The following is a 26,929-nucleotide window of genomic DNA, read 5'->3' on the forward strand; positions in this document are numbered from 1 at the left end:
GTGCAGTGGCCGGATCTCAGCTCACTGCAAGCTCCGCCTCCCGGGTTCCCGCCATTCTCCTGCCTCAGCCTCCTGAGTAGCTGGGACTACAGGCGCCCGCCACCGCGCCCGGCTAATTTATTGTATTTTTAGTAGAGACGGGGTTTCACTGTGGTCTCGATCTCCTGACCTTGTGATCCGCCCGCCTCGGCCTCCCAAAGTGCTGGGATTACAGGCTTGAGCCACCGCGCCCGGCATTATAATTTTTTATTGCAGATGCCACAAAGTGTGAGTATCTTTTCCTAATCTTTTCTTTTTTAGAGACAGGGTCTCACTCTATCACCCAGGCCAGAGTGTAGTGGCACAATCACTGCTCACTGGAACCTCGAATTCCTGGGCTCAAGCAGCCCTCCCACCTCAGCCTCCTAGTAGCTAGGACTACAAGGATGTACCACCACACCCAGCTAATCTTCTGATCTTAAAAGTAACTTTGAGCCTCAGAGACTTTGTAGCCAGCGTGTGTCTGTAATTGTATGATTTTTAAATCATCATGATAAGATTAAATTATGTTTGGGTTAAGTTTTCAAGCTAAGCATATTGAATTCTTTTACCACTTTCTTATAAGCTGGTAGGGAATTTTTGAGAAAAGAAGGTGGGCACTAGTATGTCTAAATTAGTAATGCTGATGGAGAGTAGGGGGTAATCTACTCTAAAATTAATACAGCCTTTCCATCAATTGTTTTGTTTTAGACATCCTTGATATCTACCTAAATCAAATAAGTTATTTGGAGATTAGAGTAATAGAGAATTGTTCAGGTTTGAGAGAAGATAAAAATATTTTGGTTGCATATTTGCTAATCTATATTATATGTAATTCACAAAATTTCCAAAATGATGTATATCTTATATGTATCAACCAAACGAATCTTAAATCAGGCCTGACTAGAGCAAAGATAACAATTTTTTACAAACTCTGTTAAGCCCTAAGTATTATTTCAGGTTCTCGTTTAAACTGTTTAATTTTATTCCTAAAACACAAAGTTTTTGCCAGCTTTTCAGAGCCTACCAATCCACATTTTCTCCAGGGAATTAAATATTTAAGTAAGTGAATTTGTACTCACTCTGGATAGCTAAGTGATTATTCAGAACATATGGTTACATAGCTCTTTGTAAGTCAAGTTTCACTGGTTCTATAACAGTCTACCTCTACACTAAGAGAACTAGAACGTGAACAACGTAGGTCACTTTAAATATTCTAGTAGCCACATTTAAAAACATAAAAAGCAGGTAAAATTTTTAATAAAAGTTTATGTAATCCAACGTTTGCCAAATATGTAAAAATGTAGTAGACATTTTACATGCTCTTTTTCATACTAAGCTTTCAAAATCCGGTGTGTATTTTACACTTTCTGCACATCTCAATTTGGATGCTAATGTTCATTGAACATACTTGATCTGTATTTAGATTTCATGCAACTTACAGATGAAAAGAGATTCTCATATCAAGTAGCTACAGACAAAAGTTTTTTTTCAAGAATTGAAATAATTATCAGTTTAAAAATTTATATTAAAATTATTTAAAATTAAAAATCCAGTTCCTTGTTGCATGGGACACAGTGCAAATGCTTGATAAGCACATGTGGCTAGTGGCTGCTATATTGGACAGCATGGGCCACCTGTTTCTAGCTTGAGCCTCAGTCCTAGCTATTCCTGAATTATTTGACCAGCTGTCAAAGAGAAACAAGGAAATGATAGCTTTATCAATCTAGCCTCCTTCATTGTCCCAAATATACGTTCTACCCCTTTGAATAAAAAAGTTTAATGACGCTGGGCGTGGTGGCTCATGCCTGTAATCCCAGCACTTTGGGAGGCCAAGGTGGGCGGATCACAAGGTCAGGGTCGAGGCCAGCCTGACCAACATGGTGAAACCCCATCTCTACTAAAAATACAAAAATTAGCCGGGCGTGGTGGTGTACGCCTATAATCCCAGCTATTCGGGAGGCTGAGACAGGAGAATCACTTGAACCCAGGAGGCGGAGGCTGCAGTCATCTGAGATCGCGCCATTGCACTCAAGCCTGGTGACAGAGTGAGACTCCATCTCAAAAAAAAAAAAAAAAAAGTTCAATGACTTGAGTACCCAAAAGAAATCTCATGAATATGAAAGTGCTTCTCATGTGTCCTTGAGAAATGATGTTGCTAGTGCAGTGTTTCATGATTCATTTTCTACTAAATGTGTATAGTTTTTTAAGTTGTTTTAACAGAAATACAGAGTGTGTTTCTTAGGAAATACAATGTTATGCTTTGGGGCTCCTGAAACACCTCGTTTTGAAGGTGAATCTTTGGTTTTCTCCCAGTAGAGGGTCAACCTTGGGATGACTGGAGCTCTTACCATCAAAATCAGTTATTTAAGTGCTTGCCCAGTGCTTCTTGAAACTCACCTCTACTCTGTATTTTCTACAGTTGGTTCTTGTGTTTTAAATGTTATGAGCAACAGATTAAATGATGCTGAGGAATGAAAAAAGATTCTCGTTATAAATGCTTACCTAGGATTCTCATTATAGTTGCTTATCTAGGTTTTCATAAATGGGAACGTAACAATATCTTCCAAATATGGAGTCCTTACTGTTGGCGAAGCCCGGTCTGTTAAATCTGTAGCATATCTTACTGGGTCTCAAACATCTTCCATGTCATGGCACACAGAATTACAATTTACAACATCTTCCATGTCATGGCACACAGATTCACAACTGGAGGATGCCAGTCCCCTCTGGTCATGACTGGTGTATTAGTTTGCCAGGACTACCATAACAAATACCACAGACTGGATGACTGAAAAAATGGAAAGGTCCAAGATCAACGTGTCAGTGGGGTTGTTTTCTTCTGAGGCCTCCCTTCTAGTCATCTTCCCCTGCCTGTATCTTCACATGTCCTTCCCTCTGTCCTACTCTCTTTTAAGAACACCAGTTATATGGGATCAGCCTACACTAATGTTCTCATTTATTCATCTTTTCAAACACAATCCCATTCTGAGATGCTGGGTATTAGGACATCAACATGTGAATTTGGCATAGGGGGACACAATTTACCTCCTAACAACTGGCGTCTGAGTGAGGAGGGGAGCAGTATCTGGGACACACCTTAGCCACTGGAAGCATGTCTCATCTTAATCTTCATGACATTCTGATGAGATGAGTAATTATTATGCCTATTGGACAGATGAGAACATGGAGCCCAAAGAGGAAGTCTGTTGCCAAATGTCATACAGTAAGTGGTAGAACCAGAACTAGGGCACAGGCTTTTAAAACTTTAAACTGGATTTCTTATTCCCAAAGTTAATAGAACCAAAAGAAAAGGATAATTTTCTTATTAAATAAGTAATTTATTATTAAATAAGTAATTTATTTCCTACTTACTAAGTTAGTATTAAAAATTACTTATTTAATAAGAACTTACTAATTAATGTGACCTGCTTAATGTAATAGAACTTTCTGACTAAAATTGAGGGTTTATGTCTGAAATTATAGCATACTTTTTTTTTTTAAGTGGAGACGGGTTCTCACTATATTGCCCAGGCTGGCCTCAAACTCCTGGCCTCAAGCAGTCCTCCCACCTCGGCCTCCCAAAGTGCTGGGATTATAAGCATGTGCCACCCACATACAATTATAACCTTTTTACGTAAAACAATAATAGTGAAAGTTATGGCCTACAGAAATTCAGTAACTACCATATAATCAGTGTTTCACTACTATTGATTTAAGGCTTAATTAATAAGAAAATGTGGCACATATGCACCATGGAATACTATGCAGCCATAAAAAAGGATGAGTTCATGTCCTTTGCAGGGACATGGATGAAGCTGGAAATCATCATTCTCAGCAAACTAACACAGGAACAGAAAACCAAACACTGCATGTTCTCACTCATAGATGGGAATTGAACAACGAGAACACTTGAGCACAGTGCAGGGAACATCACACACCAGGGCCTGTCGTAGGGTCGGGTGCTGGGGGAGGGATAGCATTACGAGAAATACCTAATGTAAATGACAAGTTGATGGGTGCAGCAAACTAACATGGCACATGTATACAAATGTAACAAGTCTGCACGTTGCGCACATGTACCCTAGAACTTAAAGTATAATTTAAAAAAAAAAAAAAAAAAGCTTAAGCAAAATTTTCCAGTTGGATAAAAGTTACTAGTAAGGTGAAAATGTCTTGGTTAACAGGAGCCTCTGTAAGTGAGCCCTTTTTTCAAATTTTTGACTGAGAATATTTTAAGTTTAGGGTAGGTTTGTTTTATTTTCGTTATCCTTATAAGCATTAAGGTAAAATTTCATCTTCAGTTTCTAAACTTAAGCATAAATTCTTAAGAATTGAAAAAAAACTCTGTCTTGCTTTTATAAATAGCAGATAAAGAGGAATGACCTGTAAAAAATCTGCTTACCTCCTTTTGTAAATAGCAGCTCTCAAGGAGTGACCTCTAAAAGAAGCTGGAATGTCATGATAGTTTATCATGCTCTCAAATTCTTTACACATAATTAAGCAGCAAAAGACTAGTTGACTGGAGTGTGTGTGTGTATTTATATATGTATTCCATTCTAACTTGAAACATAGTACATCAACAGCTTTTAAACCAAAGCTCATTTGATTACATTTTTTTTTTTTAATAGGGTCTTGCTCTGTCACAGGCTGAAGTACAGTGGCATGATCATGGCTCACTACAGCCTCTTAGCCTCCTGAGTACCTGGGACCACAGGCATGCACCACCATGCTCAGCTAATTTTTAAATTTATTTTAGAGATGAGGTCTCACTACATTGCCCAGGCTGGTCTCAAACTCCTGAGCTCAAGTGATCCTCCCACCTCAGCCTCTCAGTGCTGGGATTACAGACACAAGCCAAACCACATTCTCAGTAATACAAAATGTAGGAATTTAAACACATTTTTGTAACAGCAAGGGATCTTAGCTTTTTTACGTGAGTCTGAAAAGTGGTACTATATTCAGTGTGAAGTGTGAAAAAAGGAAAAAATTTGAGCAGGGGTCAGGGTAGAAAACTTTTCTTCTGAATTCCTAATATCCATAATATGTCACTTTAAATATAATTCAAAGATGATTTTCCAAAAGAACAGTTTGGGTCTTGGTTTTAGTTCATTCATATTATTTTTATCCTTGTTAAATGAAAAGTCAAACTGAAGCTTCCTTAGACTAAATCAAAGTTCAAAGCTACATTTTAAAAATCCACCTCTCAAGATAATTTTTGTTTGATTAAGTGACTTCTGGATAAATGTTTCTTATAATCTTAGTGTTTGAAGGGCAAAGGCAGTCTTATTACAAAAATATGGGCAAGTATTTAACTGATCCTGAACCTATTTGTATGTTTAATCTTTGCAGCCTCTCAAGGTAGAGTCCTTGTGTTATCTCAGAGTATGAAATCATAATTGTGCTTTGACTTCTGGGGAAAGTATTGAGTAAAAAGCAGCATACAGAGGATTAAGGTTGGAAGGAAGAATAGAAAAGAATGGGGGCCCTTGGCCGGGCGCGGTGGCTCAAGCCTGTAATCCCAGCACTCTGGGAGGCCGAGATGGGCGGATCACGAGGTCAGGAGATCGAGACCATCCTGGCTAACACGGTGAAACCCCGTCTCTACTAAGAAATACAAAAAATAGCCGGGCGAGGTGGCAGCACCTGTAGTCCCAGCTACTCGGGAGGCTGAGGCCGGAGAATGGCGTGAACCCGGGAGGCGGAGCTTGCAGTGAGCTGAGATCCAGCCACTGCACTCCAGCCTGGGCTACAGAGCGAGACTCCGTCTCAAAAAAAAAAAAAAAAAAAAAAGAATGGGGGCCCCAAATTTGTGATTTACCCACTCCAAGCCAAGAGAGAAAGCTGGGTGTCATTCTTGAAGGAGCCCACCTCACCCCCACACCCAATTCATGGCCATGTTATGTCAATTTCACCTTGAAATATCTTTTGAATCCATCCACTTCTCTCATCCTCACTGTACAACATGTCACTTGCCTGGATTCCCGACAAAGACCTGATTGATCCTTTCTACTACCTCCTGCTGGGCTTTCTCCACTGGAAGTGGTGATCTGTTTGGGCTCACCATTGTACCCTTAGCTTAGGATCAAACAGAGTGCCTTGCTAAATGAATGGATTTGCATTAGTTATTAAGATGAATATGACCGTGTCTCTGCTCTGCTTAAAATCCTTCTACAGTTTCCCTTGGCCTTCAGAATAAAATCTCCAATCCAACTTCCTCTTGGGACTCTCTTCCCCATTCTCATTTCCAGTCATGTGGGTTCCTTGCTGTTCCCCAAACATAGTCAGTTCTTTCCTGCCTGAGGGCTTTGTGGCAGGTGATTTCTCAGCCTTGAAAGTTGTCTGCCCTTACTGTGATTCATGACTACTCATCTGTCTTCTAACCTCAATCAAACCACCTTGTCACATCCTCTCATGGCACTCTCTACACCTTTGGCGCAGATGTCACTGTTTTTACATCAGGGTCTCTGTCTCTCTGGCTATGCTGCAGCCACAGCTTCCTGGCCCAGGACCATGGGTTTGTTGCTTGAAGATACTGGCCCACAGGTAAAAAGCCATATTATAGGGTGACTTAAACATGTCACCTGCAGTACTAGAGACCCAGTTTCTGGCCCCAGGCCCAGGAGATGAGAAGTTGGAAGGTGACAGAACATGGTATGGGGCAGAGAAAAGGAGATCCTGTCTTCATGGCTCAGGTGTTTAACCTAGGCTACTGCTATGTTTTACGTTCGCAAAAACATTAGAATAGGACTCTTATTTTTGTTTTTTGTTTTTGTTGTTGTTTGTTTGTTTGAGATGGAGTTTCGCCCTTGTTGCCCAGGCTAGAGTGCAACAGTGCCATCTCAGCTCACTGCAACCTCTGCCTCCCGGGTTCAAGTGATTCTCCTGCCTCAGCCTTCCTGAGTAGCTGGGATTACAGGCATGCACCACTATGCCCGGCTAATTTTGTATTTTTCATAGAGACGGGGTTTCTCAGTGTTAGTCAGGCTGGTCTTGAACTCCTGACCTCAGGTGATCTGCCTGCCTCAGCCTCCCAAAGTGCTGGGATTACAGGCATGAGCCACCATTCCCAGCCTTAGAATGGGACTCTTTTTAAGCTGACTTCATGTACCACCCACTTATTTGATCCAATGTGAATTGGCCAATGTGATTGTGTCAGTATTTTTAGTTCTATATACACATAATTTGAATCATGACTCAAGATTCTAATTAAGGAGAGAAACTCTTGTAGTTAAACAATAAATAGCTTTAATAGAGTTTTTTTTTCTTTTTCTTTTTTTTTGGAAGAAATTCTAAGTGGAATGTAGTTTGGGTCTTCTAGTCTGTTCATTTCTTAGGGCAACATTGAATGATAGGATTTTGGAGTAGAAATGGGCTGAGGCCGAGTAATTAAATTGCCTCCATTTAGAGAATGGGTAGACGGAAGTGTGGTTGGTGACATCCAAGGTCAGACTAGGCTAGCGTGAAGCAAAGCTGGAATCCAACCAGACCTTCTGGATTCCAGAACAATGTATTCCCTACTGCTTTATGCCCCCATGTTAAGTATTTAATTAGCATGAGTTGAAACTCCAAGTCAGCAGTTTTTAGCACTGATGAACTCATTATTGTTCTCTGATCTTTTTTAAAGACAAATTTTATGATGTGTCATTCATAGAGCCACATGACCCTGTTTGGCAGAAGGCACTGAGTCAAGCCAGACCCCACTGAGCCTTTGCAAAGGCAGTAAGTGGAGCGGCTAGTTGTGTGCCATCTGCTAGTGAAAGGGAAATGAGATTATTCTAGAAGCCCAGGACTGACTCTAGATCTCTTAAGGTCTCTGGATCTCAAGGACAGCAACCCTCTTTATTCTTCAGTTTTATTAGTGTTTCCAGTGTAACAGTGTTACTTCCTCTAAACAAGACACAGCTTCTCTTCCTATGCCAACCTTTCACGTGTCATTTTGAATCAACCCTGGGTTGGTGGAGCCCAGGGTAACCCAACTGTAGTGGACTTTAGAACGTTTTTACACTATGTATTTAAATATGGGTGTGTCTGATATTCGGCAAATTAATTTCAAGCCAAATGATGTGTCACACTCAAAAGCTAGGATGGGCCCAACTGAGAGGCTGCCCTGATTTTCTGAGCGTGACCTGGCTGAATTCCCTCGCCTCTCCTGGCAGAGGACATTTCCCCTTGCTTTCCTCCCACTGCCTGCTTCTCAGCTCGAGCTGGGAACAGTGAGTGTTCAGGTCTTACTGGGTCTCAGAGATTTTTCAGATGAAATGCAAAATGAGAATAAAGGGAGAGCCCTATTGCTTCCCAGCTCTTTATGGTCTCTGGATCTCAAGGACAGCAACCCTCTTATTTATTACTGGGTTTTATTAGTGTTTCCAGTGTAACAGTGTCACCTCCTCTAAACAGGAAACAGCTTATGCCAGCCTTTCATGTCATTTTGGGTCAACCCTGGGGTGGTGGAGCCCAGACAGACGTGGGCTCCCAAACAGCTCTGCCACTTGTTGTGTGCAGGTCACAGAATCTCTGTGACTCAGTTTACTTTCTGGTAAAATGGGACTCTTGCAAGCACTGACGTTGAGGTAATACTCATAGGATGACGGTCAATAAATGAGACGATGTTTTTAAATATTAACTAGCTGAAAGACTGGAGGCGTCCCTTCACTTGAGGCGCTGTTTCCTCATCGGGAAAACGACGAAGCTGATCCCAAAGGCCTCTTCAGCCCTTTTCAACAGACACTCCCGTGGGTCCTCACTCTAAGGCATTCTTGAACATTGAAAACTTGGTCTCCCTTTCACACACCTCTCCTATTCCCCATCTTTTAGTGGTGGTCTAACCCGCCCGGCCATCCCCTTCCCTCTCACTTCTCATAGCCATTTGGAAGCTGCAGATTGCTGAGTTTCCAGGTCTTTAATCTGCGCTCTTTGCCCTTGGCCCGGGGTGAGGGGCCGACCTGTCTCAAGGGAGGCGCACTCCGCGCTAGGATCCATCCTGGGGCGCCCGGGCCGTGGATCTCCAGGTGGGAGACGGGAGGAGAGCGCAGACGTTCCGGCGCCACCCTCGGACCCGCCGGCTTTTCCAAACCTCTTGAGGAGCCCGAGTGCCCTCTCGGCCCGGCGCTGGGAGGCTGCCGGCGGACCTGGGACCGTGCCGGGATTGGGGGTGGTGCGGGTGGTCCTCGCTCGCCGCGGGGAAAGCTAGCCTTGCACACGCAGGCGCCGGGAAGGAGCCCAGACCGAGGGTGCGTGGTCCAGCACCAGGAGCCCTGACCCTGGAACTCCTCGGCCCCCATCGGGCCAGACCCATACGGAGGCCTCAGAGCGGAACCGGGAGACCGCAGCGCCACGCCCTAGGGCGCCACCCTGCAGGCGTGGGCGGGCCCGGGACTGTCCCCGCTGGAGGCGGTGGGGGGATCCAGAAGTAATAAGATGCTAATGGAGCGCGAATAAAGCCCCGGCGGCGCCCCGCGCCCCTCGCGGAAGCCACACTCCGCGGCACTACAGGCGCACGCCGGGGGCCGCCCCGCGTCCCAGCATCCCCGCCCGATCTCGGCGTTTCCGACCCCGCCCCCCCACCCGCTCAGACCGGGTTACTAGCCCGGCAGGAAGCGGCCCGTCCCGGCCCCGGAGCCGCCGGTAAGTCGTCCAGCGGAGCGGGCTGCGCGCCCCGCGGCTGCGTGGAGTGAGGTGGGGTGCGCTTCCGGGGAAATGCGGCCGCGGGCGCTCGGGAACCATGCCTGGCAGGTTGGGCAGGTCTTCCCTCAGCCCAGCCTTGCTCACCCCGCGTCCGGACTTTGTCGTCGAGAGTGTCGGGGACCCCCACTGCTGTCGCCCGCGGACCAGCTCCCTCTCCATCCTTTCAGACCGCTCCACCTCTCTCACAGCCTTTGTCCTGGCGTTTGCAGGCTGAGTCGCCCGTTTCTTCCCTTTCGCCGAGGTCTTCCTCCTTCCACTCTCCACCCCCAAGAAGGATCTTTGCCCTTCCGTCTTAAGATTCCGTGTGCCTTCGTCCGGGCGGCCCGCAGCGGGAGGCTTTCATCTCTTGTCTCGGCGCGGCGGGCTGGGAACGGAGGGGCAGCTGGAGGGTGGAGGGGCCAGAGCCCCAGAGACTTGCCCCCGCTGCTGCCACTCACCCTCCCTAACGCTGCCATGAACACCCGCCTCCTCCATACCCTCTGATCCCTTCCGGGCCCCGCGTGAGAAACCCCCTCGGGCACTCTTCAGGTGGCGTGGGAGGGGGCGACAAAGCGAGGCCTTGTCTCCGGAGATTCTTGGGAGAGCGCGCCCGGGTGCACAGGGGGCGGGGCGGGGTCGATCGGGGAGGGGGAGCCTAGGAGGGGCGAACCCGGCTGCAGTCGACCCCCAGCCCTACCCACGGCCCCCTGGAGCACGGCACATTCACAGAGGAAGTGTTTTGACCACAGTGCATCAGAAATAGACCCAGGCCTCTGTTCCCCAGTCAGTCGCAACATCCTCCTGCCGTTTGTTGAGGTAGTTTGGTGGTGGGAAGTGGAACCCACGGACAGAGGCTGCTTCTCTGTCAGGAGGCAAGCACGAGTGCTGACGAAAACTTTGCCCTTGCCATGAGGCACTTCTCACACCCAGCGTGGCACTGAGGCCATCGAGGGGCGCCCGGCACAGGACGTATGGAGGGAGATGGGGCAGGATATGTGCGCAGCAGCTGGAGTCGTGGGTATCAGATCTGTCCATGTGTTGCATACAAAGGCAGCTCTGTCCTCTCCACATCTAAGAAGTCCCCCCACGCCCTGATTCCAAGGCCTAAGGAAGGCAGGCTAAGAATTCCTACCCAACGGCTTGGAGATCCCTGGACAGGGAGGCTGAGCTGGAGGCTCCCCTGGTGTCCCATCTGCCCTCTGTGCCCAAGACTAATGTTTTTCACTTCCAAATTTGGCAAATTTCACTTGGGAGTGGACGGGATAGCAGCTGTCTCTGGAGCAGATGCTGGCAGGGGAGTGGGCTGGGAGGAGCAAAGCCAATCACTGGTGAAGCCCGAGTTCCCTGGGGACACCAGCCTGCTCTCTTCACCTCCCTTTCTTTTTTTATTTCTTCTGTTCTCCAGCCTCTTCCCCTTCTTTTTCCACCTCTCCAGCCACTTGCCTCTGCCCAGCTGCTGCCCTCCCCGGGAGCCCCAGGGAGGCCTCCATGGCTTCACCCACCTCCACCAACCCAGCGCATGCCCATTTTGAGAGCTTCCTGCAGGCCCAGCTGTGCCAGGACGTGCTGAGCAGCTTCCAGGAGCTATGTGGGGCCCTGGGACTGGAGCCCGGTGGGGGGCTGCCCCAGTACCACAAGATCAAGGACCAGCTCAACTACTGGAGTGCCAAGTCACTGTGGACCAAGCTGGACAAGCGAGCAGGCCAGCCTGTCTACCAGCAGGGCCGGGCCTGCACCAGCACCAAGGTGGATACACAGTGCCTGGGATGGGGTGTGGAGAATGGGGGGAGTCAGAGGAGGGACAGGATGCCATGCCCTCACTGCCTTGTGTGTTCACAGTGCCTGGTGGTGGGTGCCGGACCTTGTGGGCTGCGGGTCGCTGTGGAGCTGGCACTGCTGGGTGCCCAAGTGGTACTGGTGGAAAAGCGCACCAAGTTCTCTCGCCACAACGTGCTCCACCTCTGGCCCTTCACCATCCACGACCTGCGGGCACTTGGTGCTAAGAAGTTCTACGGGCGCTTCTGCACTGGCACCCTGGACCACATCAGTGAGCACCACGTGGTGGCCTGGAGGGGCGGGTGAGCCTGGGCTTATAGGCAGGCCAGTGGGGAAATGCTGGGCCAGCCAAGAGTCAAAGTGGACAAGATCCATATCAGCCAGGTGACCTTGAAGATTCAGGTCCCCCATCTATAAGTGGTCTTTTAGGCTGAGTGATCGCTACGACCTTTTCCAGTCTGACCAGGCACACACTGGTACATGGAGAGCTTGTGCTGCCCTAGGGTCCCTGTTCCTAATGTCCTCTCCCTTCCAGGCATCCGGCAGCTCCAGCTGCTTCTGCTGAAGGTAGTATTGCTGCTGGGGGTGGAAATTCACTGGGGTGTCACTTTTACTGGCCTCCAGCCCCCTCCCAGAAAGGGTAAGTATTTCTATGCTTCCTGGAACCTCCCCCTCCCCCATCAAGAACTTGGCCAGTATCTGAAAAAGGGTGGGCCAGGAGTGGCCTTTTTTGTTTTTGTTTTGTTTTGAGACAGAGTCTTGCTCGCTCTGTCACCCAGGCTGGAGTGCAGTGGCACAATCTCGGCTCACTGCAACCTCCGCCACCCAGTTTCAAGCGATTCTCCTGCCTCAGCCTCCCGAGGAGCTGGGATTACAGGCATGTGCCACCATGCCCAGCTAATTTTTGTATTTTTTTAAGTAGAGATGGGGTTTTGCTATATCAGCCAGGCTGGTCTCGAACTCCTGACCTCAAGTGATCCACCCGCCTCGGTCTCCCAGAGTGCTGGGAATACAGGTGTGACCCACCACGCCAGCTAGGAGTCTCCTTTTCTTTTTTTTTTTTTTGAGATGGAGTCTCGCTCTGTTGCCCAGGCTGGAGTGCAGTGGCCGGATCTCAACTCACTGCAAGCTCCGCCTCCCAGGTTCATGCCATTCTCCTGTCTCAGCCTCCCGAGTAGCTGGGACTACAGACGCCCGCCACCTCGCCTGGCTAGTTTTTTGTATTTTTTAGTGGAGACGGGGTTTCACCGGGTTAGCCAGGATGATCTCATCTCCTGACATCGTGATCCGCCCGTCTCGGCCTCCCAAAGTGCTGGGATTACAGGCTTGAGTCCTTTTCTAATAGTGTGGCCTTGGGCAAGCAACTCTGAGCCTCAGGTTGAGCATTTGCAAAACAAGAATAGCACTTCCTTCCTTACCTGCCTTCCATGGCTGCTGTGCAGGTATAATCTGATAGATAATATATCATTGCTTTCTAAACCAGAGAGCCCTTTATACATGTTTTGATGATTTCACTAGCTTGCCCTGAGAGTATAGGGGCTCTTACGACTTCTACACCTTTGTGCCTCTCATACCCCCTGCCCCAGGGAGTGGCTGGCGTGCCCAGCTCCAACCCAACCCCCCTGCCCAGCTGGCCAACTATGAATTTGACGTCCTTATCTCCGCTGCAGGAGGTAAATTCGTCCCTGAAGGTGAGTGATCACTTCCCTCAAAGAAGCCAGCATCTCTGGCACCTCCTGGGCCTTTCTAGATTGTTATAACACCCTCCTCCTGCCATTGTTCACCTACCGCCACCTCTAGGCTTCAAAGTTCGAGAAATGCGAGGCAAACTGGCCATTGGCATCACAGCCAACTTTGTGAACGGACGCACCGTGGAGGAGACACAGGTGCCGGAGATCAGTGGTGTAGCCAGGATCTACAACCAGAGCTTCTTCCAGAGCCTTCTCAAAGCCACAGGTCAGGGACCCTCTTGCTGAATTTCCCCTCCCCTTGCCTGACTGTGGCCTGACTCCTGCCTCTCCCTTCCAAACCTGTCCTCGCTGCAAGGAACTCCACACTTTTCTGTTTTTTGGTCTCAGCCGCAAAGGAGAAGGAAACTGTCCTGTCAGGGATTAAGCAGGCACAGCCCTAGTTGACCACCCAGCATGAAAAGTCCTGGAATCTCTCAAAGATGAACTGTGTATGGGAGTTTTGCTTAAGTGGTGCTTCAAGAAGATGCCTGTGTTTACTTTGGCTTCGCACTGCCATGTGACCAGGTGGTGCAGGTCTCCCAAATGCCATCCCAGCCAAGCTTCCCTCTTTGCTCTAAGCCCTCAAGCCTCCTGGGCCTGGGGCAGATGGTTGTTTGTGTCATCAGGACTCACAGGGTTCTATGTGTGGAGCACTCACTGCAGCCTAAGCTGGGATCCCAGCTCAGAGGTCTGGCCATGTTGGGATGTTTGGGGAAGGTGATACATTATCAGGAGACATATCTCCTCTCCCCTGCCCTGTACCCCCAGGCATTGATCTGGAGAACATTGTGTACTACAAGGATGACACCCACTACTTTGTGATGACAGCCAAAAAGCAGTGCCTGCTGCGGCTGGGGGTGCTGCGCCAGGTGAGGCCCAGCGCTGGCCGGGAGAGGCTGGGTGGTGAGCCCCGGGAGGCAGAGGCTAGGCTTGGACATAGTCGACACCTGGGTGTGGGGACCCCGTCCTCTCCTGCCTTTGTCCTGGCATTAATTTCACCTCTAAAAGTTCTCTCGGCCAGGCATGGTGGCTCACGCCTGTAATCCCAGCACTTTGGGAGGCCGAGGCAGGTGGATCACCTGAGGTCAGGAGTTCAAGACCAGCCTGGCCAACATGGTAAAACCCCATCTCTACTAAAAGTACAAAAATTAGCTGGGTGTGGTGGTGGGCGCCTGTAATCCCAGCTACTCGGGAGGCTGAGGCAGGAGAATCATTTGAACCTGGGAGGTGGAAGTTGCACTGAGCCAAGATTGTGCCACTGCACTCCAGCCTGGGCAACAAAATGAAACTCTGTCTTTAAAAAAAAAAAAAAAAAGTAATTTACCCTGGGATTTACAAGGCAACAGAAATCATATTCTGGGCTAAACACCTTATACCAGCCACAGTAGATATGTGTCAGCTCCCTGAGGACAGGCATTTTTGTCTCTTTGTTGCTTGCTGCTAATTGCCAGTACCTGGAACAGTGCCAAATACATAGTAAGCACTCAGTATGTGTTTGCTGAATGAATGAATTCAGCAATGTGCTAGATACTGTGTTTAGAGTTACATTTGCATTGTCTCATCTAATTCTCATGAGTACCCTGATAAATTAGGCATGTTGTCTCTAAGTGATGGACAAACTAAAGCTCTTGAGTTTGTGGCAAGTATATGACAGTAGTGATATAGGCAGAACAGCCTGGGACCCCAGCAGCAGGGTGAGTGCTGAGGAAGGGGCTTTGAGAATTCCAGGCTACTGGAATTCTAGTCCCAGCTCAGCCTTCAACTGCTGTGTAGTCTAGGGCAGCCCCTTCCTTCTCTGGGCCCCAGGATGTGCACCTTCTGCGCCCAAGGGGGCGGCACTGGCCCACTGACCCTGCTCTCAGAGGTCTCTGAGGTTCTGCTCTGTTGACCATACAGGACTGGCCAGACACCGATCGGCTGCTGGGCAGTGCCAATGTGGTGCCCGAGGCTCTGCAGCGCTTTGCCCGGGCAGCTGCTGACTTTGCCACCCATGGCAAGCTCGGGAAACTCGAGTTTGCCCAGGATGCCCACAGGCAGCCTGATGTCTCTGCCTTTGACTTCACAAGCATGATGCGGGCAGAGAGTTCTGCTCGTGTGCAAGAGAAGCACGGCGCCCGCCTGCTGCTGGGACTGGTGGGGGACTGCCTGGTGGAGGTGAGGGGTTCAGGAGGCACAGGAGTTTCATGGTTAGGGGAGGGAGGTTAGCCTAGTATGGAGGAGGGGATACAAAGGTCTGCCTGTGGAGGGGAGGAGCTAAGGGCTGCCTGGTGTGGGGACAGCCCCTTCTGCTGTGATCTTGGTGGGTGTCTGGGCTTGGGATGCACCTGTTGGATTCTCCCTGAGCTACTTCCTATTCCTCTGACACTGCAGCCCTTCTGGCCTCTGGGCACTGGAGTGGCGCGGGGCTTCCTGGCAGCCTTTGATGCAGCCTGGATGGTGAAGCGGTGGGCAGAGGGCGCTGAGCCCCTAGAGGTGTTGGCTGAGCGGTGAGACCTGAGTTGAGGGGGGTATGGGCAGGGCAGGGCAGGACATGTGACAAGGCTCAGGAAGAGGGGAAGGGGTGCTGGGTGAATAGATGGAGGAAATAGGCAGAAGGCCTGGCAGTTCCTGAGGGATGGGTGCTGACAGGTGCCCTCCCATTCATGCCCCTGCCCCTTACCCTCACCCCCTCAGTGAGAGCCTGTACCAGCTTCTATCACAGACATCCCCAGAAAACATGCATCGCAATGTGGCCCAGTATGGGCTGGACCCAGCCACCCGCTACCCCAACCTGAACCTCCGGGCAGTGACCCCCAATCAGGTCAGACCCCCGGCACCCCCACCAGGCTTCCCAAGCCAACCCCCTCCCCCGAGGTCAGGCCCTCCCTGCCCAGTCACTGCCCTTTGGGGTCAATCCTACCCCAGCAGGCCCTTACCCCTGGACTGAGGGGCTGTGTGGCCAGCCTGCCTTGAGACCTGAGCAGGGCTGCCTTAGGTACGAGACCTGTACGACGTGCTAACCAAGGAGCCTGTGCAGAGGAATGACAAGACAGATGCAGGGATGCCAACCACCGGTGAGCAGACCTTCTTCCTGAGCGGTGACCAAAATATGTACTACCCAGCGAGGCCTAGGTGGTCCCCGCAAAGCAGCTGCAGCCTCAGGACAGGAGCAGCGTGCCGGAGCACTCGTTGTTGCTGGTGGGTTGGTTGGGGGCCTGCTGGAGGAACAGAGGGGCAGCACCGCACAGGCAGCAGCTGGCTGCCAGTCTGAGTGGAAGTGCTTCAGTGTTTTAACCACCGCTACAGCCACAGTGGTGCTGGCAATCTCCCCTGCTCCCAGTTTAGTCTGCTGCCCTCTACGTGGCCAGTTGCGATTTCACTTTATTCACTCCTCTACTTTATTCCAAAGAGATTTTTTAAAAAGAGAATTGGGATGAAGGAGGGCTGCTGACAGTGAGCTTTAGGCTGGTGCTCTAGTAGAGGTGGGTCCCTGGCTCCTTCTCCCCTACGGAACCCCCACACCCAGCAGCTGGGCTCCCTATATGCCTGGGATGGGCAGAGGGGACCTTGGGCACAGCGCAGCCTTCTCTCCCAGGGTCGGCAGGCGGGTCGGCAGGCACCCAGGAGGAGCTGCTACGCTGGTGCCAGGAGCAGACAGCTGGGTACCCGGGAGTCCACGTCTCCGATTTGTCTTCCTCCTGGACTGATGGGCTAGCTCTGTGTGCCCTGGTGCACCGGTTGCAGCCTGGCCTGCTGTGAGTCCCTGGCAGACCCACCTCTCTCTCATGATCTCAGTGTAGGAGTTAGCACATCCAGCTGAGTCCTAGAGACAGTGTGCTTCCTTGCATCTGCCGACAGTCTTGTGAGACTGTAATGCATTCAGATAGTGGAGAGCTTTGTGAATGGCACAGGCCCCCAAAGCCAGTAGTGTCACTGGGTTGGGCACTGGGTAGCAGAGACCGCACACCTACCTTCAAGCCTTCTTGTACCCCAGCCACTGCTTGCTGTCCCTCCCCTCCTGCTGCCCCTTCTCCCCTCAGTGGGGCTAGGTTCTTGTCTCTAGTTGGCTTTTCTCCCTGACACCCCACAGGGAACCCTCAGAGCTGCAGGGGCTGGGGGCTCTGGAAGCAACTGCCTGGGCACTAAAGGTGGCAGAGCATGAGCTGGGCATCACACCGGTGGTGTCTGCACAGGCCGTGGTGGCAGGGAGCGACCCACTGGGCCTCATTGCCTACCTCAGCCACTTCCACAGTGCCTTCAAGAGCACGGCCCACAGCCCAGGTGACTTGAAAGGAAGGTGGGCAGGATAGGTGGGATGGGGAGGTGTCTGTGTGTGTGACAGAAAGAGGGAGAAGGCACCCTCTGAGGGCCAGCTTGGGAGAGGTGTCCTTCTGGGTTGGGGAGTGACTGTCTGTTCTAGGGGTACAGTGTTGGCACCCCCATCCACACTGATGCCCTGGCTCTCCCTGCAGGCCCTGTCAGCCAGGCCTCCCCAGGGACCTCCAGTGCTATATTATTCCTCGGTAAACTTCAGAGGACCCTGCAGCGATCCCGGGCCAAGGTGAAGAGTGGAGGCAGGGCTGGAACTGAGCAGGGAGGAGTGGGCAGAGGGGTACCCAGTGGAGATCCTGGAGTGATGGTGAGGACATTCAGAAAGTGGCAAGGACTGGGGGCTCAAAACGTCACACTCAGAGCTGTTAGGACTTATTGCAGGAAAATGCAGAGGATGCTGGTGGCAAGAAGCTGCGCTTGGAGGTAAATGCAGGCAGGGGCGGGTGGGTCTCCTACCCCACATTTTATCCCCTTTCCTGATACTGTCTTCACGATTTCTCATCGCCCCCATCCAGCCTCCCTGCCTAGTCTCACTCCCCTTCCCTTCAGCCCCTTCTGTTCATCTGTACGCATCCCCTCCCAGCTGGCCCTGCCCCTCTACCCTCCCTGCCTGAGCACTTACCTCCTTAGATGGACGCCGAGACCCCAAGTACTGAGGTGCCACCTGACCCAGAGCCTGGTGTACCCCTGACACCCCCATCCCAACACCAGGAGGTGAGAGCCAGGGCCTCGTGTGCAGGCAGAGGCCTGGGGAGGGCAAGGCGGGGACGTTTCATGGGAGGGAAAGAACTTTGGAGCTGGCCTTGGCTCTGCCTGACCCCGTGTCCTGGGGGTCCATGTAGGCTGGTGCCGGGGACCTGTGTGCACTTTGTGGGGAACACCTGTATGTCCTGGAACGCCTCTGTGTCGACGGCCATTTCTTCCACCGGAGCTGCTTCCGCTGCCACACCTGTGAGGCCACACTATGGCCAGGTGGCTACGAGCAGCACCCAGGAGATGGTGAGTGGGCCTGGGAGACTTCCAGAGAGACTCTTGGCCTGGTCCTGCCTGGGGGACAAAGAGCTTGAGGTAGAGGGGCACAGGGTGGAAACAGGCTCAAGATGGCACTTCGTTCTCCTGAGCTCAGGGTCTTCTCTATCCCCTCCAAAGCTCCAGATACGTGGTTCTGAGGAACAGGAGGCTGGCAGAAATTCACCTGCAAATCTGTCTTGTTTTCCCCACCTTCCTTCATAAACTTGTTGCGTGTCTGGGCACTGGGCTGCCCACACCAGATGCCTCCTCTCTCTACCCTTTCCAGGACATTTCTACTGCCTCCAGCACCTGCCCCAGCCAGACCACAAAGAAGAAGGCAGTGATGGAGGCCCCGAGAGTCCGGTAAAGACTGTGAAGGCATGTGTGTGTACTGGGGCATGGGAAGAGGAAGAGGGTCTCATCAAACCAGCGCTCTGCTGGGGGGAACTGAGTGTCTTTCTCTACTAGCATGTAAGCTCTGTGAAGGCAGGGATGCCTGTCTGCTTACACTTCTTGTTCTCTCAAGTATCTAAAACACAGCCGGACACTGTTCGTAAACAGTTTTAAGCAAATGAATGCCAAGGCTCACTTTTGCTCCAAAGGGGTAGCCTCACCCCGCAACCTCACCCCACCCTGGGCAGGTCACTGACCAGACCACATGGTGGCTTTTCCAGGAGCTCCCCACACCAAGTGAGAATAGCATGCCACCAGGCCTCTCAACTCCCACAGCCTCGCAGGAGGGGGTCGGTCCTGTTCCAGATCCCAGCCAGCCCACCCGTCGGCGGATCCACCTCTCCAGCCTAGAGCGCCAGCGGTTGTCCTCCCTTAACCTTACCCCTGACCCGGAAATGGAGCCTCCACCTAAGCCCCCCCGCAGCTGCTCCGCCTTGGCCCGCCACGCCCTGGAGAGCAGCTTTGTGGGTTGGGGCCTGCCAGTCCAGAGCCCTCAAGGTAACTGCCATCCTCGCAGATGTGCTGACCCAGGATGGGACAGGGTAGGAGCACTGTCTTCCTGCAGAGGAATTCTGGGGAATACAGAGGGAAGTTGTGGGGATCCCAGGCCGTGCCAGCCTCTCCTCTGCTCCATTCTTCTCAGTTCCTCCCATGCCCCAACACACACATTCAGTCTTTACCAGGCTCGCAGGGCCTCCATCACCACCATGCTCTCTGTTGCCTGACTGGGGCAGGTGCTGGAGGCAGTAGAACTTCTCAGTTCTTCTTCTTCTCAGCTCTTGCGGCCATGGAGAAGGAGGAAGAAGAGAGTTCCTCCTCCAGTGAAGAGGAAGAAGATGTACCTTTGGACTCAGATGTGGAACAGGTGAGTGGGCCAGTGTGCAGCCACGAAACGCTCTCCAGGCCACTGCAGGAGAAACCTGCACTGCACTCCATCCTCTGTGCCCTTCTCTTGGAATGTCTTCTCACTCAGCCTGTCATATCTCTGGCCTCCACCTTTTCTATCAGAGCTTACCCCACTTCCAGCACGGGTTCTTTTCTGCCTTTCCAAACAACACTTCTATCCACCAGGGGGCCCAGGCCCTATCCCTGACTGGCCTGATCCTCCCATAGGCCCTGCAGACCTTTGCCAAGACCTCAGGCACCATGAATGACTACCCAACATGGCGTCGGACTCTGCTGCGCCGTGCGAAGGAGGAGGAGATGAAGAGGTTCCGCAAGGCCCAGGTGAAGCCCAGGGGTTCCCAAAATTCTGATGGGGTCAAAGTTCTGAGTTCCTCCAGTGCTCTGTTCTTGAGCAACCCAGAGACTCCTGGGTATCCTCTCTTGTACCCCTCAGACCATCCAACGGCGACTAAATGAGATCGAGGGTGCCCTGAGGGAGCTAGAGGCCGAGGGCGTGAAGCTGGAGCTGGCCCTGAGGCGCCAGAGCAGTGAGTGACAAGCTAGGACACCCCTCTGCCTCCTAGCAGTGTGTTGAGCTCCACGCTGCAGCCCATAGGAGTCCCAGCGGCTGTGCCACACAGCTAACACATGCCTGTGACACCCTGCTCTCCTGTGGCCCCTAAGCCTGTGACTCCTTCGGTGCTGGCTGGAAACCTCCTGACCACCCCACCCATCTTCCTTCTTCTCAGGTTCCCCAGAACAGCAAAAGAAACTATGGGTAGGACAGCTGCTACAGCTCGTTGACAAGAAAAACAGCCTGGTGGCTGAGGAGGCTGAGCTCATGATCACGTAAGGGGAAGGGGATGGTGACAGTGGTCCTCGGGCCAGGCTCCAGGCCCTTGGGCACCCTAGACAGCTCTGCTTCTACAATCCCTGACCTCCACAGGGTGCAGGAGTTGAACCTGGAGGAGAAACAGTGGCAGCTGGACCAGGAGCTACGAGGCTACATGAACCGGGAAGGTAGGTGAAATGTGGGGAGAGGCAGACACATCCCAGGGTTGTGTCATGCAAGCCTCATGATCTCAGATACTGATCAAGCAGCATGGTCCCTTCTCACTTCAGTTCAATCAGAGCTGCACAGTTGGCTTTTATACAAGATCTCCTTAAAAAAAATGGTGCTGCTCAGTAGTGCTAGAAAACCACTGGTGTTGGCAACCGTCCTAATTTGGCAGCTTAGGAAACAAAGCCCGGGTTATAGAAATCACATAGGCTGGGATTAGGCTGTGGCTCTCCTGCTTCCCTGCCTAGTTCCCTGTTCTCTGAGCTTTGTCTCCCCCGTTTTAGAAACCCTAAAGACAGCTGCTGATCGGCAGGCTGAGGACCAGGTCCTGAGGAAGCTGGTGGATTTGGTCAACCAGAGAGATGCCCTCATCCGCTTGCAGGAAGAGCGCAGGCTCAGCGAGCTGGCCTTGGGGATAGGGGCCCAGGGCTAGAAGAGGGTGGACTGTCTGCTTTCGTTCTCACAAGGAAAACCCCTCACCCCAGCACAGTGCCACCCCTGTTCATCTGGGCTGCCTGGCAGAGAGCCTTGCTGTTTACAATTAAAATGTTTCTGCCACAAACAGGGCTCACACTGCCTACAGGTGGGAGGTGGGGGCGTGTATGGGGACAGGAGATGTGTAGGAGCCTAAAGGTCTGTAGTGTGACAGTCACACTGACCCCTGGCTCCCATTGCCTCTACAAGTAAAAAGGCAGAGCCACTAAAGTGCCAAGCTTTATTGTTCTTTAGTTCTGTCCCCCTCCTGCTGCCCCAGGAGTAGGGCTGGCTGAGGCTCTGGGCCCAGGTCCTGGGCCTCACTTGCCCTTCCTAGCACATGCTGGAGCTCAGCGTGGGCCCTATATAAGCCATTGACCTCCTGCACGTGGAAGAGGTAGAACGCACCTGCCCACAGCACCAGCCCTACGCTGGGGGTCCAGAGCAGTATGGCAGCTTCCCTGGCCCCTCCTCCAGCCGCCAGGACACACAGCAGTGCCAGGAGAAGCAGCCCCAGGCCAATCACATAGCTAGCGAAGGCAGCCCACCAGCGAGCCTGAGCCATGCCCAGACCCAGCTCCGTCCAGGCCTCCTTTAGCACACTCATCAACGGCGACCTCTCTGCTGGTCCTACAACAGGGCAGGGCAGTGGGGCAGGAGAGAGTCAAGAGTGGAAGGGCTGCTTCAAGTGGGGCAAGGGCCAAGTTAAGGGTGGGGGTGACTCACTGTGGGTAGAGTTGGGGCTCTGCTGTGGGGGGCTGTGCCTCACAAACAGAGTAGCCATCAGGGCTTCATGATCAGAGAGGGGGGTGCCGCTGTAAGGGTCGTTGCCTGTAGTGGTTTCAAGACTCTTACAGGAGATGTAAAACCCGGAAACTGCCTAGGAAAAGTAAGGGCCAGAGAGAAGCTTATATATGAGGGCCTCTTCCCAGAGAACCAGCTCCTGGCTACCCCGCTTTCCAACCATCAGTGGTCCAAGACTAGACTAGTTGAGCAAAGGATCTATACAGGTTGGTGGTAGACAGAGAGACACAGTGGATGAAAGTATGTTGAGGGGAGGAGCCCAACCTTGTAAAGCATGTAGTCAATGCGGACACCAAAGGGAAACGGCTTCAGCTCCTGCTGGTTGACGTAGCAGTTCTTGGGTACCATGGTGTTGCCTTCTTCAGAGCCCTAAGGGAATCACTGGCTCATACTAGGATGTAGGGGAGGAGGAGGGAGAGAAGCTGGGGATATAGGTGGGGAAGTAACAGGCAAGTCCTCTCACCTTGAAGTCCCGAGTTTCAAGGTAGGCATCACGGAGCCCTGTCCACTCCTTCAGCAGGCAGCAGCCCAGGTCTTCCGGGTGCATGTTGAGGTCTCCACACAACAGAACCACGTCTGCCTTCTTGGATGTGTGGCTGGGGGAACCATGTTGGTGAGGCGGGAGTTCTTCCCTCACCAGCTCTTCCCCATGACTGGGGCCTTGTTCACCCCCAGCCCCTGGGTCCCATCCCACTTCCCCGTTCAAACCCAGGCTCACACACTGGATGAACTGGGCCAGTTCCCAAGCTTGGGCCACGCGATGTGCTAGGTAGATGTCCTTCCGTCGATTGTATTCGGCATGGAGCTGAGCAAGACAGATGAGATCACAGCAGATAAGACTGAGGGTCCCAGGGGTATGTCTGAATCAAGCCTGTGTCTGTCACTTGGCATGGTGTTGGGTATAGAATGGATAAGCCTTGCCCATTGCTTCCTTATAAGATCTTGCCCCCACACCTCACCCCCAGGCATTAGAGCTAGAGGAGTACCATCTCTCTGTCCCAGGACTGGGCTGCATGTCCCAGCCCTAGGCACTGCCAGCTTCACTCACATGGGTCACATAGGCGTTGAGCACCATGCCGCTTAGATGGAGCACCAGCAGCCCCACAGCCTTCCCACTGAACCAGTCACCATGATGGATCTGCAGGCAGGAGGAGACAGAAACTCAGGGCACCACCACCGTCTTTCTGCCCATCCCCTGCAGCTCTCAGAGGGCTGCCTCCTGTACCTTGTATTACTGGAGGTGGGGAAGGGAGGTGGAAGAGGTCAGAGGTCTGGCTTACCATGTAGGGGTAGCCATTGAGGGTGTAGACGTGCTGGGTGAGCTCCTGGATTGGGTGTTTGGAGAAGACACAGAGGCCACTGCCAATGATTCCGCTGAAAGGCAACCCCTGCTTAATAACCAGAAAAACAGGAAGAGACACCCAGCCCTCTTCCCCTCCCTTGTCTTCCAGCTTTGATCAGCTATTTTTTTCTTTTTCTACTGCTGGGACTAGCCCTAGAACAAAGGCAACAGCCTTTGGAGGAGTATACGGCAGCCAGAAAACAAAGCTGAAATGGGCTGAAGTCATAGGACCTTCTTGGTTCACCCTTCCCCTTCTCACATCCAGAGGGAGAGAAGGCTGGAGGAGACTGGAGGGTGCAGGCAGGATAGGGAAGGGCTGGCAGGGCCAAGAGCCTCCTGGGATGGAAACAGGCTTCAGGCCCGTGGGCTTCTCACCTCCGGAAGTGGTGTGCAGCTGGGTAGGTAGGTGACAGCTTCTGTCTCAGGTACTGGAAGTCCTGCTCACTCCACACCTAAGGGAGGCGGTAAGGATGTCTGCCTGGCCTTTCCCCAGGGGGAGGATCTGCCCCCAGGTGCCCTCCTTCCAGCCTGGGTTCCACATGGTGCTGCACAATCTCACCTCCTCCAGCAAAGCCAGGTCGAAGCTCTCCTGGTTCAGAAAGTCGCCCAGGCGCCTCATGCGGTCGGCCCGGTGCTTGCTTAAGTAGGGAATGCCCCTAAGGAAGGGAAGAGCGAGGCAGGTGACGTGACCGCTGGGACCACCAGCGCTGGGGCCAGATGTGGACTTTGGAGGTTCGGGTTCCCCTACACCCTGAGATCGTGGCGCGGGATGGGGTGAGGAAGGCTGCATGGGTGCGAACGGAAGGCGGCCCCCAGACCGCATTTCGTGGACGCGCTCACCAGCAGTTGAGGTTGAAAATCCGCAGTCGCAGGGAGAAGTTGGGCTTCATGTCTGGGGCACTCCAGGGGCGCAAGGCGGCTCTAGCTCCCCAGCGACGGCCGCGGTGGGGACGGGGGCGGCCGGCGGCGCCTTCTCCCTGACCCGTTCCTTCCTCGCAGGCGGCGCGCACAGGTGGGCACCAAGCTCGCGCGGCTCAGGCCGGGCCCGACTCCCGCGTTCCCCCGACAACCGGCCGGCTGGTTCCAATCAGGCGGGCCGCCAACCCGGAAAGACGATCCGCTGCCGAAATCCGGGTGCCCAAGCTCGGCGAGGGCCGCGCGCCAGGACCCTGGGGGTCCGCAGAGCGCCCCCAGGTGGGCGGCTCCCGGTTCCTTTTCCTCTAAGCTCGTCCCCGGCCGCCGCCGCCCGCGCGCCGGCGGCCCAGCAACAGGCTCAAAGTTGAGGAAAGGCCGGGCCGCCACGGGCCGCCCTCGGCCCCGCCCCTGGGCCCCGCCTCCTGCGAGCGGCGGAGGCGGGGCCGCGCAGTTGCCGGAGCGACGCGCAGTGTTTGGGGTCACCCGGCGTCCCCGCGCGCGGCCATGGCAAGGCCGCAGCTTTGCGGGCCCCAGCAAGCCAGGTGCGGCTCGCCGTCGCTGCCCGAGCGGCCGCTGCAGGTGAAGGTGGTGGGGCTCTTCAGCTGCCCCAACTTTCAGATTGCGAAGAGCGCCGCTGAGGTAACCACAGAGAAACCTCCGTCGCGGGCCGCCCTCCGCGCTCCCGGCTCTCGGCGGCGTGGACTGCAGGCGCGACGCCTTCTCGAGGCGGCAGGGGTCGAGACCCCACCGGTCGAGGAAGGGGCTGGCGTGTCCTAGCCGGGCGGGCTCCGTCTGGAGGACCGGGAGGAGCGTATAGGGGAGCAAGTGCGGGTCCGGGGGCTGGCGTTCGACTTTGCGACGAGATCTGAGCGAAGGAAGGGTTCAGAACCGTTCTGGGAAATAAGGAAATCCCCTCCGAGGCGCACACACACACACACACACACACACACCCTGCGGATTTCGTTCTACGTCAATTTTTTATTTAGTTATAGATTTTAAAATTCATGGAAAAATGATTACTATATAACTAGCTGATTTTTACAACCCCCCTCCCCCGAAGGCCCGCCAAGCGATTTTTGTATACTATTCATTCGGGGAGGTTCTTTTCTTTGAATTTTATGGACCCGTCACTGTGTTCCTATCGAACTAGATGCTTCACAAGTGCTTTGGAAAATCATTTGTTTGTAAACACTCAGAACGATATTAAAGGAAAAGCACTTGAGGAAACTGGAAGAATTTGGCCAGATCAGTTATGATGCAGCACACTTACAACCTGAAATGCCAGGAGAAATGTATGAAATGTCGGCATGTAGAATTCAGCCCTTCTTACAGGGTTTGCTCCAGAAACGTCCATGGCAGACTTCTCGCCGAACCTCACTTGACTCCAGGACCATGCTTTAGTTAATGTTTTTAACTCCCGAAGTACCCAGCTGGATACTTGACAACAAAATGTTTCCAAATAGAAGACAAAGTCTTGGGCGAGGTGACTCACGCCTCTACTCTCAGCACTTTGGGAGGCAGAGGCAGAGTTCTAGACCAGCCTGGCCAACATGGTGAAACCCCGTTTCTACTAAAAATACAAAAAATTAGCCGGGCGTGGTGGCGGTCGTCTGTAATACCAGCTACTTAGGAGGCTGAGGCACAAGAATCCCTTGAACCCGGGAGGCGGAGTTTGCAATGAGCTGAGATCACACCATTGCACTCCAGCCTGGGCAACAGAGCCAGACCCGTCTCAAAATAAATAAATAAATAATAAAAAGAAAACAAATGATCAGAAGTCTGTGAAAATAATACATGAATCATCAAAAGTAGAAATTATGGTCTGTGTTGCTTGGGCAGACGGGATCAGCAACCTTTTATTACCAAAGTTAATGGCCATAAAGCTAATTACAAAGTTAATGTATTTAATGAGTTTCGGGGATTTCTTTTTTTTCTCGTTTGTTTTTTTTTTTTCGCTTTTTTTCTGAAGGCACATATTTTCTGTGCCTACTCCACATTGTAAAGAAAGTGTTGGCAAGTTTTTTTCTGTAAAGTCCAGATAGTAAATATATTAGGCATTCTTGGCAATAGAGTCTCAGTCACACCTCTTTAGCTTTGTCCTGTGTTGCAAAAACAGACACAGAGATGGAAATAAATGACAGTATTCCACTAAAACCATATTATGGACACCGAATTTGACTTGTGTATAATTTTCACATAACATGAAATATGATTCTTTTGATTTTTTAAAACTGTTTACAGGCCGAGCATGGTGGCTCATGCCTGTAATTCCAGCGCTTTGGGAGGCTGAGGCAGGAGGATCACCAACTCAGGAGTTCAAGACCAGCCTGTCCAACATGGTGAAACCCCATCTCTACTAAAAGTACAAAAATTATCCAGGCGTGGTGGCGGGTACCTGTAATCCCAGCTACTCGGGAAGCTGAGGCTGGAGAATCGCTTGAACCTGAGAGGTGGAGGTTTCGGTGAGCTGAGATCACGCCACTG

At 52.0% G+C, this 26,929-nt stretch overlaps 3 protein-coding genes across 7 annotated transcripts in view; 2 read left to right on the forward strand and 1 right to left on the reverse strand.

Moving 5' to 3' along the window:
* Positions 1-9,395: 9,395 nt before the first annotated feature.
* On the forward strand, positions 9,396-21,472 carry MICAL1 (microtubule associated monooxygenase, calponin and LIM domain containing 1). Of its 4 annotated transcripts, none has more exons than XM_050789124.1 (25): positions 9,396-9,645; positions 11,120-11,430; positions 11,524-11,731; positions 11,996-12,100; positions 13,047-13,151; positions 13,261-13,416; positions 13,959-14,059; positions 15,087-15,344; positions 15,561-15,676; positions 15,864-15,990; positions 16,165-16,243; positions 16,765-16,924; positions 17,260-17,450; positions 17,642-17,730; positions 17,883-17,924; positions 18,132-18,215; positions 18,344-18,500; positions 18,799-18,890; positions 19,187-19,463; positions 19,742-19,830; positions 20,079-20,192; positions 20,305-20,398; positions 20,600-20,699; positions 20,797-20,870; positions 21,195-21,472. In XM_050789124.1, exons 2-25 carry the CDS (start codon positions 11,173-11,175, stop codon positions 21,341-21,343), a joined length of 3,225 nt encoding a protein of 1,074 aa, XP_050645081.1. In that variant the 5' UTR covers positions 9,396-9,645; positions 11,120-11,172; the 3' UTR covers positions 21,344-21,472. The 4 variants fall into 4 exon arrangements, with proteins under 4 accessions (XP_050645081.1, XP_050645080.1, XP_050645078.1 ...); XM_050789123.1 differs by having other exon boundaries at positions 9,414-9,645; positions 11,090-11,430; XM_050789121.1 differs by lacking the exon at positions 9,396-9,645 and having other exon boundaries at positions 10,388-11,430.
* A 139-nt stretch (positions 21,473-21,611) lies between these two features.
* On the reverse strand, positions 21,612-24,486 carry SMPD2 (sphingomyelin phosphodiesterase 2). Its single transcript, XM_050789152.1, has 10 exons — positions 24,371-24,486; positions 24,090-24,186; positions 23,906-23,982; positions 23,469-23,562; positions 23,237-23,326; positions 22,911-22,993; positions 22,652-22,784; positions 22,453-22,557; positions 22,111-22,264; positions 21,612-22,014 (listed from the first exon to the last, which is right to left on the reverse strand). Exons 1-10 carry the CDS (start codon positions 24,418-24,420, stop codon positions 21,626-21,628), a joined length of 1,272 nt encoding a protein of 423 aa, XP_050645109.1. The 5' UTR covers positions 24,421-24,486; the 3' UTR covers positions 21,612-21,625.
* Positions 24,487-24,847: 361 nt separating this feature from the next.
* Positions 24,848-26,929, forward strand: part of PPIL6 (peptidylprolyl isomerase like 6) — a 48,527-nt gene continuing 46,445 nt past the window's right edge. For both annotated transcript variants that reach the window (XM_050789154.1, XM_050789155.1), the window contains exon 1: positions 24,848-25,084. In XM_050789154.1, the coding sequence (XP_050645111.1) occupies positions 24,950-25,084 (135 nt within the window). In that variant the 5' untranslated portion in view covers positions 24,848-24,949. The remainder of the gene's footprint in view (positions 25,085-26,929) is intronic.

The sequence above is a fragment of the Macaca thibetana genome, chromosome 4 (assembly GCF_024542745.1).
Source record: "Macaca thibetana thibetana isolate TM-01 chromosome 4, ASM2454274v1, whole genome shotgun sequence".
Taxonomy (NCBI): domain Eukaryota; kingdom Metazoa; phylum Chordata; class Mammalia; order Primates; family Cercopithecidae; genus Macaca; species Macaca thibetana.

Coding starts and splice junctions, on each gene's coding strand:
- SMPD2 (XM_050789152.1), bottom strand. CDS start 24,420: ATGAAGCCCAACTTCTCCCTGCGACTGCGGATTTTCAACCTCAACTGC. Junction 22,994..23,236: donor TCAACGCCTATGTGACCCAT/GTGAGTGAAGCT, acceptor TGTCTTGCTCAG/CTCCATGCCGAATACAATCG. Junction 22,558..22,651: donor TTGAAACTCGGGACTTCAAG/GTGAGAGGACTT, acceptor TGATTCCCTTAG/GGCTCTGAAGAAGGCAACAC.
- MICAL1 (XM_050789124.1), top strand. CDS start 11,173: ATGGCTTCACCCACCTCCACCAACCCAGCGCATGCCCATTTTGAGAGC. Junction 16,244..16,764: donor TGCAGGGATGCCAACCACCG/GTGAGCAGACCT, acceptor CTTCTCTCCCAG/GGTCGGCAGGCGGGTCGGCA. Junction 20,700..20,796: donor GAGGCTGAGCTCATGATCAC/GTAAGGGGAAGG, acceptor TGACCTCCACAG/GGTGCAGGAGTTGAACCTGG.